The sequence below is a fragment of the Mastacembelus armatus genome, chromosome 6 (genome assembly GCF_900324485.2).
Source record: "Mastacembelus armatus chromosome 6, fMasArm1.2, whole genome shotgun sequence".
NCBI lineage: Eukaryota > Metazoa > Chordata > Actinopteri > Synbranchiformes > Mastacembelidae > Mastacembelus > Mastacembelus armatus.
This window is the reverse complement of record NC_046638.1, coordinates 6,071,514-6,086,460: the sequence shown is the minus strand read 5'-3', so window position 1 is coordinate 6,086,460 and position 14,947 is coordinate 6,071,514. Positions and strand designations below refer to the sequence as shown.

At 37.1% G+C, this 14,947-nt stretch overlaps 1 protein-coding gene across 4 annotated transcripts; it reads right to left on the bottom strand.

Moving 5' to 3' along the window:
• Positions 1-77: 77 nt before the first annotated feature.
• parvb (parvin, beta) lies at positions 78-14,208 on the bottom strand. 4 transcript variants are annotated; one of them, XM_026310416.2, is made up of 14 exons: positions 11,390-11,509; positions 9,881-9,949; positions 8,253-8,342; positions 7,728-7,798; positions 7,531-7,633; positions 5,757-5,897; positions 4,767-4,882; positions 4,485-4,543; positions 4,293-4,312; positions 4,108-4,169; positions 3,940-4,008; positions 3,632-3,733; positions 3,475-3,547; positions 78-1,546 (listed from the first exon to the last, which is right to left on the bottom strand). In XM_026310416.2, exons 1-14 carry the CDS (start codon positions 11,403-11,405, stop codon positions 1,470-1,472), a joined length of 1,068 nt encoding a protein of 355 aa, XP_026166201.1. In that variant the 5' UTR covers positions 11,406-11,509; the 3' UTR covers positions 78-1,469. The 4 variants fall into 4 exon arrangements, with proteins under 4 accessions (XP_026166201.1, XP_026166200.1, XP_026166203.1 ...); XM_026310415.1 differs by lacking the exons at positions 9,881-9,949; positions 11,390-11,509 and adding an exon at positions 13,955-14,208; XM_026310418.1 differs by lacking the exon at positions 9,881-9,949 and having other exon boundaries at positions 11,390-11,531.
• Between the last annotated feature and the right edge of the window lie 739 nt (positions 14,209-14,947).

Genomic DNA, 14,947 nt, shown 5'->3' with positions numbered 1-14,947 from the left:
AAAGCCAATCTCGCTCAAAAGCCAAAGTAAATCTAACCTATCACACAAGTAAAAGATAAAATGAAATTCTCATTCAGTTTGATTCCAAGCATTTATTTCTTGATAGTCAAGATAAAAAAATGCACAGGGGTTAGCCATCCAGCGTGAGCACGGTCAAGATTAACTCATCAACTCTCAATAATACAGCCTGACTCTAAAATGCACACACTGTACATCTCATCAGGTTTCCAGGTGGCACTGCTGGCTTTAGGAGAGCAGTGAGAAGGCCAGGCCTCCTCGGGGACTCATCTGAAAGGCCAGTCAATACGAAGGTGTTCTGACTGGGGGTCTCCTGGGATGATAAAGGCATGCTGCACTTAAGGCAGGAAACAGCATCAGCTTTATGGCTTGAAATAGAGTGTGCATATGTAAGAACTGCTCACAGCTCCTTCTGCTGTTGAGAAAAATGATTTTAACATAAGCCTAGCTAGCTGCATTTTCATGTACAGTACTGTGTAATAAAATATTCAAGTTTCTTAAAGTAATGCCATGTTGTGAAATACACTTTACTGAACAGGCATATTACCCAAAGTGTCAAACTATTCATTTAAACAGGAAGTGACAGCTAAATATCTCAACTTTAACGCATAAAGAATGCAGCAATGGTAAACAACACCGCCGCGGCAAAACACAGTAACTTGGCCAAATCAGCATACAAATATTCTAAACCATACACGACTAATTTCTGTGAACAGAAATTGGTGCTGTTAAGTAACAGCGTTAAAACCAAATGGCAGTGGCTGCACTCTGAATTAGGATTATCAACTGAAAGCTAGCAGGCGTAAATTATAAATTAATGTAATTTCTCTATGATATGTCGATCATAAACAATCGAAATCACTTTTTTTCTAAACTAAGCAATTAAACAAACAAGAAAGCTGAAAACATATTTTGTGAACCCACTGGCTCACAATGCGTCCATTACTTGACACAGGCAACTTCTAATGTCATTTAGGCTTTAAAGTTAAGTTCATTGGCAGATGTACCGTTAATAACATATACATATAATATCATATATACTGCTTAGTAATATTAAACTATTAGCAGAAAAATGTTCTTCTTATTCTTAACATTTATATAAACCATTGTAGATATTCTAACATTATTTTGAACTTTCTAAAATAATCTGTGGTGGAGGGTAATCAGTTAACATTCTGCCCTCCCATTTTTTTGCTTGTGTATTCAAATGAAGCAGAAAGATTGCAGAGTTTCCTGGGTTGCAGTTAACATTCAAGAAAGGAATAAATACTGACATTTGGGGAAGATTAAATACTAGCATTCAGAGCCTTTTCAGGCTTCCCCTGGGTCTTTTTAAGTACCACACAATGACTTTCAGTCCTAGCGGGTCTCCTACAGTGTCCAGACTGGTAATGCATAACATCATTGTAGGCACAGGGCAGTGTTCAAAGCAATATTATTAGTGAAACTGATCACTCAGAGTTTTTGTAGTTGGTGAACAGGTTGTAGAGGACTCTGAGGGTGGACTTGAGGTTCAGGTTGACAACATCTGTAAAACAAAACGTTGAGACAAAGCAGAGATCATTAGAATTTGCCAAACTGGAACTTCTTTGACAGATTTCAGGAAGAACACTGCATTTAGGCTTTTAACATGGACAAAAATGGATTACTGGAACACTGAGGCACAAAATAAATGGTCTGTGTAACCATAAAATTATATTTACAATGCAAAGAAGCCCCTTCAATGTTTGCTGGGGGAGTACTTCCCATCTAAATGTTATTTGTAATTTTGGAAACAAAATACAGCTCAAAATAGCTCGCATGAATTTGCAAATGATCAGTGTATGATGTATTACTTCATAAGGGGAGATACAAAGACAGAAAATTTGTTTCTGTTCTGTCCCAGAACCATGCCGTTCTACCTAAGTGCTTATTTGTTTTTGTAATTAGTCAGCACAACTATGAAATATGTTTTTAATATTCCAGAGAGACACCATTTGTTACAGCCCTGTCATTGCATCACAGTTTAAACTAGCATTGCTTAAGCTGCTTATCACCTGCATTTCCCTGTTAGCTGGGGTGACAGTGTTGATACCATTAATGGCTTTAGGTTTTCTACTTTTATTTTGTAATTACAGCTAAGCTGCAGATGTGCACAAACCTGAGCAAACCGTGTACTAATTGGGAACACATACTGTGTACTGTAATAGAGGTAAAGCTATGCAGCTATGAGGATAATAGCTGTAATGATTTCAATTGCTGAAAAAAATGCAATTAGTTATTGCAAGTAGTTTTGGAGAAAAAAAAAAAAGGGTGTTCCATTTTGGCTTAGTCAGGAAAAAAGCATTTGTATTATTACATTCAGAGTGAAACCAATTTTACATAGAATCTACTTTAGATTATATTAGTTCAACATATAAATATTCATTTGTTACATAATTAAACAGTGCATTGTGCAGTGAAATGTTTGGTTGCCATTTCCCTAGGCTGTACATAGAAATAAAGGAATAAAGATAGATATGCAGAAATAGTTTAGGAATATGACTTATTAATTATATTAGATATCAGATTAATTACTATCAATATAAAACAATAATAAGTCAATTTAAAACAAAAGAGCTATTTAATAGGTATGTATAATTCAGTACATGTGATTAAAATGTGATATAGAATATCGGATACTAAATGTGTGACAACAAAATACCGAACAAAATGCAAACTTGAATAAAATGTGGACATCTTAGATGACAAATACACAGAGAGGTCAGTTGTAATATAAAGTGGCTCTAATAATTATGGAAGCACATCAGAGTAATTCACTGAAGAGTTCAGCTGCGTGTGGAGATATTTGAGTGGGTACTGATCATTCTCACCTTCAATGACACTGAATGTACAGAATGTTAATATTTTTGTTGCAAATACATTAAAAAGTGTGTTGCTCTTTCAATGTCATATAAAATATGGACATGACTAAACAACTCAAGTCAAGACAAAAGTCAACTCAGTTGTATTAGATCATACTTAGATCATATATGTATGTGATCATGAATATGTTTTGCAGGGGGTATGAGAACACAAGAGTGCAACTCTAAGATGCATAAAAATCCTAAAAAGTGAAAACTTCATCATAACTACATAAAGATAATAGGTCTTGTTTTGATTGTTTTACCCTAAAAAAGAACATGATTGTTCATTCAAACTGGACAATAAAGTGCAGCTCAAGGATAAATGAACTCAATACTGTGTCCAGTGTTAGAATTTAAAGGTAAGGCAAGGTTTCCATCTACTGGACAATCTTTAACATGACTGCTGCTCTTTGACATCAGTTATTCAATGGCTTTTTACAGGAAGTGTTTCGCTGTTGTGTACAACAGACTCATAATATCAGCCAGCCTCCACAAAACCTACTTCAGAAAATTCATGTTTTCTGTCTTTTTTCTAATCTCATAATAATGCAATGCATTGTCTATAAAATACCTTCTGGTCTGGCTTTGGGTTTCCTCAGGCCTCCATCCTGCATTAACTCAAAGGCAAATGCCACATTGTGGACCTAAAGGGAAGCAAAATGGAAACTTCATATGCTTCAAATATTCCAATTTGATCTGCAAATTTCACATTCTGAAGGCAAAATCACCTTCTGTTCAAAGCTCTCAGGTGTGAGGAAGAAGTTGTACAGAGGGACAAAGTAGTCTTCCAGCAGCCCCATCAGCAAAATCAGATAAACTCCATCAGCAAACTGGACACACATACACAGATAGCAGAATGCATTCAGATATATAGCTAAAACTGCATAAGCAGATCAGATTGGATTATATCTATCTGAAAATTGAATTCCAAGTAGTGCGTGCAAACAGAGCAACGATGAGATTATATGTTGCATAACACATATACTACTAATTAGGATGATAATATGAATCCATAGAAAACTACTAAATCTCATACCTGAGATTCCAGCTCAGTAACCTCCAGGTTCAGTTTGTTCAGGTGTTTGTTTACAAAGGTGATGAGAGACTGGCAAGAGAACAGAGAGAATATTATCACATAATTGTTTAAAATAGAATTTGAAACACGTGATTACTCTATTACCAGGCAAAACAGGTCTTTTTTTACCGTTTTTACCACGTTGAGCTTATCAGGTGCATGATCCAGCAATGTGTCAAATGCATCCCTCTCTGTTTAAAGAAGAATGATTTCATTGCATATGAATACTTCCTTTTAGCAAATAAACAAACAAAAAAGTAAAGAAACATTTCCACAATACTGTAACATGAAACAGATCTGTGACTTGGACTTACCAAATCGTCCCATCATCATTCTGAAAAAGAGCAGCAGCAAAAATAAAAAGATTTTCAAAAACTATTCATTTGTCCCTTCAGTGTGTAGAATTTTGTAGCCACCAAATACTTTATACAACAGTGAAATATGATTAACGTTAAATAACTGAATCAAAAGGGACAACTTTTAATAAGGAAACTATCAGCTCTTACTCTGTGGTGCTAGTCAGCTCCTTGGTTACGACAGCGGTCTGCAGGATTCCCTCTCGTTTCTGCTCAAACAAAATCAACATAACAAAAAACTACATTCACTACTCTATATTACACATGCTACACTATGCTACTTAATTATACAGATAGGGTTGATGACGAATAATGAAAGATGACAGAAATTGTATGCAGCGTGTTAATCTAATTAAGTTTCCATTTTGAAGATATATTAATGCATATAAGGATAATCAATGACCACTTTATGTGAGCATGATAACTCTTTACCTTCACCACCACCACCTGTACAGACACGTGCTCAGGCAGTCTGATGGGAGCCTGGAAGTGCATAGCCAGAGCAACCAGCAGATAGACAATAGCCACCAGGTTCTTTGAATGGATAGCTGCAAGAGATACCAAAAAAAGGACATAATGATATGAGCCATTTTCTAAAGACGAAAGTCAATAGTTGGTGTTTTTTCTGAGACAAAAGAGGGAAAAAGTTGCAAGTGAACAATTAATGAAGCATGAATTAATGCAGCTCTGGCTTTAGCTCCAGAGGGAAATCCTCAGAGTTTCTCCAAACTCTGCACAGAATTAAACAACCACCATTTGTAATGCAAATTTAAAAAAGTAATTTATCTGTCAATGGTCACTGAGCCTGAATGTCTGTCATGAATCACTAATGACAAGAGAGAGTTAAAGATTACAGTGTACAGTGAAAACTAAAAGCACAATCTACTGCTTGAATTAGTTCCCTTTAAATTCTGTGGCAGTTTTGACAGAATTCAGCACCTGTGGAGCCAGACTTCGTTAACTGAAGCATTTTCAATTACATGATGATCCAATTCATGCTTCTTACTGGTTTCCTTTGCACAGCAACAACACCTGGGACTCATGGGTATTTGGCCCCACCTGCCATGCCATAACAACATCATCATCATCATCAAGGAGTTTCCGTGTTGGGAGATACAAATGAGAATACAGGAAGGGGAAAAACACTTCTAGAACAATACTTGGCAGCTCTTAAAACAGATGTGTCGGCTGTGAATCCGAGAGAGCCTGTTACAAACTGGAAGTATGGTGTTTAAATGAAGCTGATGTTTAGGAAACGGAGGAGATGCATTATGGGAAATGCAGAATTCAGTATTTGTACACTAGGAGTTTAAACTCACAATATTCTGGCCTCTTCAGTTTTGACCTTTTTTGTCCCACTTTCTGGAAGTACCACACTGATATATCCAAACAGCAAGTCACTGAAATGGATGTAAAACTCACAGTCTACACTCCACTCGATGCTCCAGCCATGAGGCCTCAGCAGGTCGTTAACGGCTTCCAAAACCGTCTGGAGCTTCTGCTTCTGGCCAATCTCCGACTGGGTGACCTCGGCCACATTCAGCTTCCTGCCCGACAACTTTTCTGTCAACAGCAGGAATGTCAGATTAAACACACAGGAAACCACAACCCATATAAGGGAGAGAATCAGGAAAAACTTACTTAGAGAATCGAGCAGTGGTACAGTATAAGCGAGCAAAGTCTGTGCTTCAAAGAGCACTCTGAATTAGGGGCTTAGTGTGTGGGTGTAAATCAGAAGAACTCATACACCGAATTTTAAAGTCAAGAAATTCAATGAAAACTTACTTTTATTTCCAAAAGTTAGAAAAAGTACTTGAAATCAAAAAAGTGTGCAATGAAATGTTTGTATGCCTGTGTCAGTGTGGATTATGTTCTCTGGAAAACAAGGACACGGTGATCTTGAAAATGTGCAAATGTGGTGGCTGCCGACAACAAAGATGACTTGGAGAGGATGACTTTTTTTTTTTTTGCTCTAAGGGAAACTAAGAAAAAAAAGGATTTAGAAGACTCATCTCAAGTGCGTGGGTTCAAATATTATAAAACAAGGTACCAGCAACACTGATAAAAAAAGAAATCCAAAATGGGCACTGATGCAATAAAAGAGTGTGATTACATAAGGTGCAAAAGTGATAAAGGAGTGTGAACAATAAAGTGGGCTTTAACAGAAAGAAAAAGATCACACCTTAATTTTCAAAATGTTTCCTGCTATGTGTTTTAAGTGCTGTTCTTGACACTTTAACAGCATATGTAGTCATCTCTCCTATTTTGCATTAACTCACGCTTTATTATTTTATTCTTATGTGTTTTTGATATGCGATGAAAATTTTTGTCAGGCTGGAATAATTAGCTGGTGTCTACAATGGGGGCAATAAGTGGCAGCAAAGATAAAACCAGTCACAGTTTGAGCACAAGATTTCTCCCTTTGATTATACAAAAAACACAGAGTAAATCATGATGCTGAATTAAAAAGCTACATACAAGAAAATCTATGCTTTATGTAAGAAATGGAAGAGGAGCACATTTGTAATTCATTAGTACGTGTTACTAAGGAGGAATCTGAACGTCATTTTTCAGCCTGCTATAACGAATAACAAACACAAGGGGGAAGCACCCAATACACACAACAGCAACACTGTTAATGTTAACATTTTGAAAGAAATGTTGGTTTAAACTGCTTGCACCAGTTGTCATTATCAAAGTGTTTTACTACTAATTCAAGATACAACAGCCCACTGCCAATATACTAATAATACTCCAGTTCAAGGACTGTCTAATGCACAGCTGGTAGACAAATTAGCAGGAAAAAGAAACAGTCAGCTTTACTGAAAATGCAATATTTCTGTCACAGATCTTTGTCAGGCACCAAACTCACTTACGAAACAACATCTTTATATTAGAGCCACGAGCTCCACCAACCACTTTAGACTGCACCATAAATTATTGATGGCACAACTGTCTCAGACATTGGTGATTTTTTCCCATTGGTTGCTACAGTGTCTTGCATTAATGTGCTGTTTCATATTCTGAGCTCGATATCTGATGAGGGTCTGTAACCAAAACACTAGATTTAAAATAATCTTAATGTTGACTGATAGAAGGAATTCAAAACTTTCTTTAACTAATAGTACTATCAATTTTTATATGTGTACATGGCAATTCGATGCTGTGAGAGCTGCTGAAGAGGTCAGATTCTCACCAAACAGCTTTTGGAGCACTTGCCCATCATAACAATCCTCCTCCAGGTCTTTGACTATGATCCTGTCCTCTTCCAACTCACTGTTGATCCAGTCGATCAGGACCTGGACACACATCAAAATATAATTAAACTTTTTCCTTTTACCAATTTCATATTTTTGCTGCTCTGGTTATGCTAGAGGGATATTGCCAAGCTACCTTCAGAAGATCTTTAAATTTAAGATTTTCCCGTGACGTTGGGTCTAACATGATCCTCTCGGCATTTTCCTCTGGTGAATGTGGAAGAAATAAAGTAAGTCAGTGAACACATGAGGGCATTTCTTATATGTTTATCTCCAATGTTGCATACAGCCATATTCTTTTGTCTCACATAAACACAAATATATAACCACAAAAACAAAGGCACAATGTTCATATCACCCCCATTTCAACAGTGATTCACATGTGACTGAAGACAAGAAAGACTACACCCACTTTCATTTCCTGCTGCTCCATTGTCAAAGTCCCCATTAGTCAACATGTGTTATATTCATATTCCTATTCACTGACCTTAGTAACCTGTCAACTAGCTGCAAAACAGCTCTGAATATATAAATCTACAACCTCTAGTCATACATGAAGACAAGGTTTTTAGACATTCAGGCAACAATAGCATTTTAGCACAGTGTGAGTTCCAAATAAGCTGTTTTTTACATGCGCATATGTTTTTATGTGTGCATATACCCAGCAACGTGTCCTCTGGATGGATGCCAGTCCCTGTAGGAAGCATGGGAGCATTGATGGCATTCTTCCCCTCCTCATGGAGATCACTCACTAGAAATACAAAGACAACCCATGTAAAAAAAACATAAGGCCCAAGGCCCAGTCCTGTCAATAAACACAAATAAATGAAGATTCAATCAAGTGATGATTTAGAGCTTTTAAAGAATCAATAGACTCAAAATGTCAACTTGCTTTGGCTTCAGAATCCAAGCTTGAATTAAGTATTGTATAAAGTACTGACTGAATTTAAACACTTTTTAAAACATTTCACGCAGAATCGTGTGTGACGGATGAACTGATTGTGTTTGTTGCAAAAACTTTGCAAACAACATAAAAGAAGTATCTTTCTAGAAAATTTGAGCTGCTTCTGTCACATCCTCAATTTTTCTCTCGGAAACTGTGTCACCTTGCTTTCAACAATAAACTGCCTTATAAGGCAGGAGTGTCCATCAACAGCGTATTTAAAAAAAATCAAGTCATTTTTCCTCATGGATATTGGCACTTTCCAGTATTTGTTTATTCATTTTCCATTGTAAATAGACAAAATACTCATGGTTATAATTACAATTTAGTTTTAAACTGGGGATATTAAAGTTAATTAAAAGGTGGCATGACACACAGAAAGTACATTAAAACACACACACACACACACACTTTGAGTCTAGCTTTGAAACAAAATCAATTTCTGCTGAAAATGCTTTCCTTCTGACTAGAGAGACACTCTAGGGATTTAAAGGCTTTCTTCTCTTAATGGCCATGTTGCTTTTATCATCCTGCTTTTTCAATTTGTGAGGTCTGCAACAGGCTGGAGCACAATCAACTGCCTCAAATCTATCATTTCACTGACTTGCTTGCTATTTCAAAAGCCTCTGAGGTGGACCAAGCTGAAAAAGAAAAATGTGAACAGTAAAAGGGTGCACTTTAGCTTTTTCTCATTAAAAGTGTGTGAAATAAAATGTTCTAATTAAGAAAATAATGACAAAAAGACCAGAGCAGGGTGTTTAGTGTACAAACTGACCAAAACCACAACTTCAAAGTGTTTCCAAAGGAAATGAAGAATTACCTCAGGAAGAAGAGTTCCCACAGGTTTCCTATCTGATTCTGCATTCTCATATGAGCTGAATCTAACTACAGATCGGCAATTTGCTTAGTAATTAGAAAGCAGGCTTGTAGCATTTCATCATAACTGAGCTGCTTTTTCCTTCTGGTTCCATCTGACTGCATTGCTGCTGCTTGATACTGGGCCGGACAGAACTGTTGGCACTTCACACAGGCAAATAAACAGTACTAACACTGTACAATACAACTCACTCACTGCAGCACATTCATCCAGAAAGATAAATGAGAAAAAAAAACAAAACATGTAGTTGACTCTCTAGTTCAGAAATATAAGACCAATCCTCATAAAACGTACATATATGTGCACATACTCAGTTTAATTACAATTTCATACTTACATTTTGTTGATCTCTCACAACAACCAACACAACACATCATTACCCACACAACTCAAAGGTAACAAGTCCTGTTTCCCCATTTCCACTGTCAAGTTCCTCAAAGCCAAACATTAAAAGCAGAAACCAGATTACCTTGTTTCTTCTTCTTTGTCCCACACAGCAGCCCCGCCATATCGCTACTATTAAAGGTCCGGATTCCCCCTAATGGCAGCGAGCGAAGGTAGAAAATGAAGTGCGCATATGTTGTGTGTGTGAAATGCAGGCAGTGGTGCTGAGCAGTGGCAGGGGCATCATCACGTGTTTATTTCTGTCACAACCCTCCACCCCACCACAGCGATCCAGTTACCGGAGACACCGAGGGCTGTGTGTGTGTGTGTTTGTGTGTGTGTGTGTGTGTGTAACAGAAAGGAGTCCTCACACTGGACATAAGTGACCAAGTCAAACCTACTGTACTTCACTAATAACCTAATAACCTCTGGGCTAGTAAACAGTGGATATATGACAGACTTCACTGACCTATGACAGGTACAGTATCAACTAGATATCGACTAATATACTGTACAACATGTATTATGAATGAAGCATTTTGATTTAACCCTCAGGAGCATGTTCAAAAATATTTTGTTGTTTTAACAGTATGACCATTTAAATTAGGTGTAGTGTAGTAATAATACAGCTGTATGAGAAATACTCTTGTTTCAGAGAATAACTCAGCCCTCGCACTGTGCATCTGGCCTTTAATATGTTTTGCTGCAGCCGATGATCAAGCAGACAGCGGCTGTATTCCTGCTAACCGAATTACTAATTCTATAAAAAAAAAAAAAAAAAAAACAAAGCTTGCTGTCAAGAAGATTTAACTTATGCAGCCTCCATTACACAGACTCATGTAAAAAGCTCTTCAGGGGCACTGCAAAGTGATATGTAAGAGAACATGGCGACTACTCGAGACAACAGTAACAACATACACACACATTTCTTTGGCTTTAGAGGGAAAAATCTATGAATTATAATCATCATAAACAACAGCATAAAGCAGATTGAAATCGACCTCATCTCATTTGGTTCCACCGCTACTGAGGGGGGAGGTGGTTCACCGTGGCACAGCAAAAGATATAAATAATGCTGCAGTATAGAGGGGTAAGACCTTAAATATAGCTCTAGTTATTTACAACAACACAGGAACCAGTGAGTAACATGAGTGAGTATGTTCCACATGGAGCCTTCAGCAGACTGAATTCATTAAGCCTAATATTTATTTGTTGTCATAAACTCAATGTTTACTTACTTTACTTGTAAATCTACCACTGCAACCTCTCTCTACTCTGTGCATATAGAATCTATTGCATGAGAATCTGTCTGTCCACCTGTGTTCCTTTTCCTGAGCTGTTCCACTTAATTTATTCTGCTTTCACATCAGGATATATTTGAAAATCCCCAGTGTTGCATACCAAAGAGCAAAAGATACAGAGCAACAGTAAAAAAATAATGTGAAATTGTACTTTTTAATATTGGTTTGTGTCATACTTTGATGTATGCATATATACATTAATTATTGCATAATCTTCTGAATTTCTCTCTTAGTTATAAATATAGATATAAGCTACAAATATAAAATGAATAGGTAAAGTCAAGATGACTTACTTTTATCAGTGTCCATTTGTCGTACTGTGTTTTTAAATTATTATTCGTATTTTTAGGCTGTAAATACTCTTCACATCAGGTTAATAGAGTAAGGATGTGCCCTGACACTCATCCTGAGTCCTTATGTAGCTAAATGTTTTTTTGCTCTGACCAAACTATTATTATTACTGCACTGCCTGTTGCTGACAAAGGGATTTGTGCCTTGTCAGTGAAATGCAGACTTCCTTTCAGTTTATCAGGAAATGCAAAACCAGGCACATAACAGTATCTTTTAAAAAAAAAAAAAAAAAAAAAAAGTAGCCCAGATAAATTCTCTTTTATATGTTTTTCAATACTTACGCAACATTTTCTATCATTTTTGATACAGTTAAGGGAAAAGGGGTTTATGTGGTTTATGTGTTTATTGCTGTACCAAAACATGTATGTCGTTGCTAACAAGCTAACAATAATTTAAGAACATAAGTCAGCAGAAGTGAAGCAACTCATCTGTGTCGGCTGTTCCCTGGAAAAAACACGGAGCACCACCACACCCAAAACTAACAGACACTACAACAGCAGCAGCAGCTTGGCAACATTAGAGCTGCCAGCCCTTTGTTTTGTCATATTGATTTCTATTTCTAGCATCACAACACTCTTCTGCCTTTACAATAACCTGTGTATCATCTGAGCATTAATCCAGTTTGACCACACAGCGGCACTGCTCTTACACAAGCTGCATTAAAAAGCATCACAGCTCGCCAACACTGGCACTGTGGCTATGCAGAATTTAGCAGCTAAAGCACTGACTTAAAGCAAAAATGAAGACTACAGGGGTCTCTAACAGTAGGTTGAGGGAACAACTCAGATTTTATTTTGGTGTCATTCAATAAAGCCTTACCCGCACTAACATCTGGCTTAAACTCTCTCACCCTTAGCACTCAGGCCCCATATTCCGTCCTTACACGGGGTCATGTGAGGTTAATAAGATTGATATATTAATGTTATGAAGCATTATATTAATGTTAACTAATCTTTTCATTGCTAATTCATCTTATTATTATTATTATGTTTAATTCTGGATTGTTTGCTGTGTTAAATTGACATAGATGGATTTCGTCATAGTGTTCATGCCTTCAAGCTCACATTTCGGGAAACTTTGGGAAAACACTGGTTAACATTTATTCTCTACTTGTATTCTGTAAGTTACCTTTATAAATAGCAGATCTAGCTTGAAGTAAATTCTGGTGAGTATTAAGAGTTAAAGCAGGAAGACAATTATTCTAACTTGCTCATTATACTACAGCTCCACCCTTCAGTTATCAGATAATTAAGTTGCTGCCTGGGGAGTTTCTCTTTGAACCTCCTCACATTTCTGTCTTCATTTGATCAAAATCATCTTATTCCACTCCATAGGCCAATATTAGGTAAGGACAACAACTAACAAATATCTTCATTATCAACTAATGTATTGATTTAGTTTTTGATTAATCAATAAATTGCTCTAATGTATAATCCATATCATCGTCACTGAAGATATACAATGGATCATTTTCCCAAAAAATTCAGGCTAGCATTTTTGGAAAATCCTCCTTTAGACTGCACTAAAATAAACTCCTCTCAGTCAACATGTCAGGTCCTGACAGAAGATATTTTAGATGTGTTAGATGTGCATCATTGTACACACATTTCCCAACCTGCCATGTTTGGCATCTTCGTGGGAGTTTTTCCTCTCCTGTGTTTGGCTGCACAGAGAGACTGTCTCTCCAGCTACACAAGAACCAACATTTTAATGATTTTGAAGTGATCCTGATTAACAACGAGATAACACCCCCTGACCTTTGGAGGTAAACTATGGAATTAAACAATTAAAATTTCTCTTCTCCTGCCAAGGTCCCTCCTTTAATAGAGACTATAAACACATGCCTGAGAGCGTGTGCACACGCACAAACACATACACACACACACACACACACACACACACACACACACACTGAGGTGTTAAAACCTTCAGCTGTCCCACTGACTGGCCTGTGGGGGGGTGGGGGGCAGACAATAGTTTGGTAAACTGGGAAAACTGTGACAATAAGTTATTTGGTGTCCAAAATACAGTAAGCACGTAATCCTCTCACACCTTTATCTTCATAACCTTACATTCCTGTCACCACTGAGACCATAAGGTCTATTTATGTTGATTACTTCATGGCAAATGCCCGTGGAATTGTCCTTTAGCTTTGTCTCGTCTTTCACTCCTCTAGAAGTATTTCACAGAGTCGCAGAACAATACTGAACAATACCAGAGCTCAAAAATGAACCACTTATACATTGTGAGGTCCTACAACTGACACAAACTGTCAGTTTAGATAATATTAGACCAAAGAAGGACAAGACTATAAATTCCTATCAGGGAAGCGTTTTAAATCTGTTTAAATGTCATGTACGAAGCTGCCACTGCCATAGAGGGAATGTTTTAACAGGTGATCATGTGATTGCAGCACCATGGACAGAAACATCAGAGGAAACAAATGTAGGCCGTTTTAATGTTAAACTATCTCTGATAACAAACAAACAATCCTCTAAACCACTGACCTTCTTTAGCCTTTTTCTTCCGCGCCAGGGTTCCTCCTAATCTCCCGAGGAAAGATTCGTCCTTTTTCATTTTGGCGGAGTGCGAGGTCGCAGACGTGTTGCGAGTCAAAGACATCTTTCATTATCTGGGCAGCCTGTAGCCTCTGTCCTCTGTCTGGGCCGTGAATAATGTCACTCCTCCCTATGATGCATTCAGGGACCGGTATGCGATCCAATCACAGCGAAAACGGACAAACCCACAGGCCGACAACAAACCCAACACGCTGGAGAGAGAAGCGCCAGCTGCGCATCATTACGCACCAATGACTCGCATGTGCGTGTAAAAGCTTCATCTGCTTTACCTCACAGCGCCATCCATAGGCAGGACAAGGAATGGGATGTACAATGGTACATACTGTATGGCAACAATTTATGTTTTTCTAAACAATTTAGCGGAAAAAATGTTTTGACCTTGTGTGAAATTCACATATTTCTAATGGAAAATCTAATAATTTAATTTACTCATTCATTTTAACATGACCATGCAAATAATAATTCAGCCACTTGGTTCTAGCTATTCTTATCGCTGCTTGTGTTCATTCATTTATATTATTTTTATACTTTTGCAATTGAAACAGGTATCAAACTGCAGTATTAACAAATACTAGTAGCATTAAAGATATTTAATATTAATCATTCTGAATATTTCTTCATTCTTTTATGAAGCCATTAGAGGCCCTGCTTTAGAAAATATTCAAGAGTTTTACCTTTAAAATTATAGTATTTACAATTCTGATATACTGTATTTATAACTGCATCATGAGTACATTGTTCTCATAATACTTATGTACTTCTGATTAAATGATCTTCTGAATTCGGGGCATTTACTTACAATGGAGTATTTTTGGTGTTTTGCTGTAGTTTGGACACTTTCACTTCAGTAAAAGATCTTAACCTAAAGTTTATTCTACTTCCGTTAAGTAAACATAGTGTTTTATTTATGTACTGTTAACT

Excerpts from the sequence above, each read along its gene's own strand:
- parvb (XM_026310415.1), bottom strand. The coding sequence starts at position 14,069 with ATGTCTTTGACTCGCAACACGTCTGCGACCTCGCACTCCGCCAAAATG. Across the intron at positions 5,898-7,530 it reads AGTGCTCCAAAAGCTGTTTG|AAAAGTTGTCGGGCAGGAAG; the intron begins GTGAGAATCTGA and ends TGCTGTTGACAG. Across the intron at positions 4,170-4,292 it reads AATGATGATGGGACGATTTG|AGAGGGATGCATTTGACACA; the intron begins GTAAGTCCAAGT and ends TTCTTTAAACAG.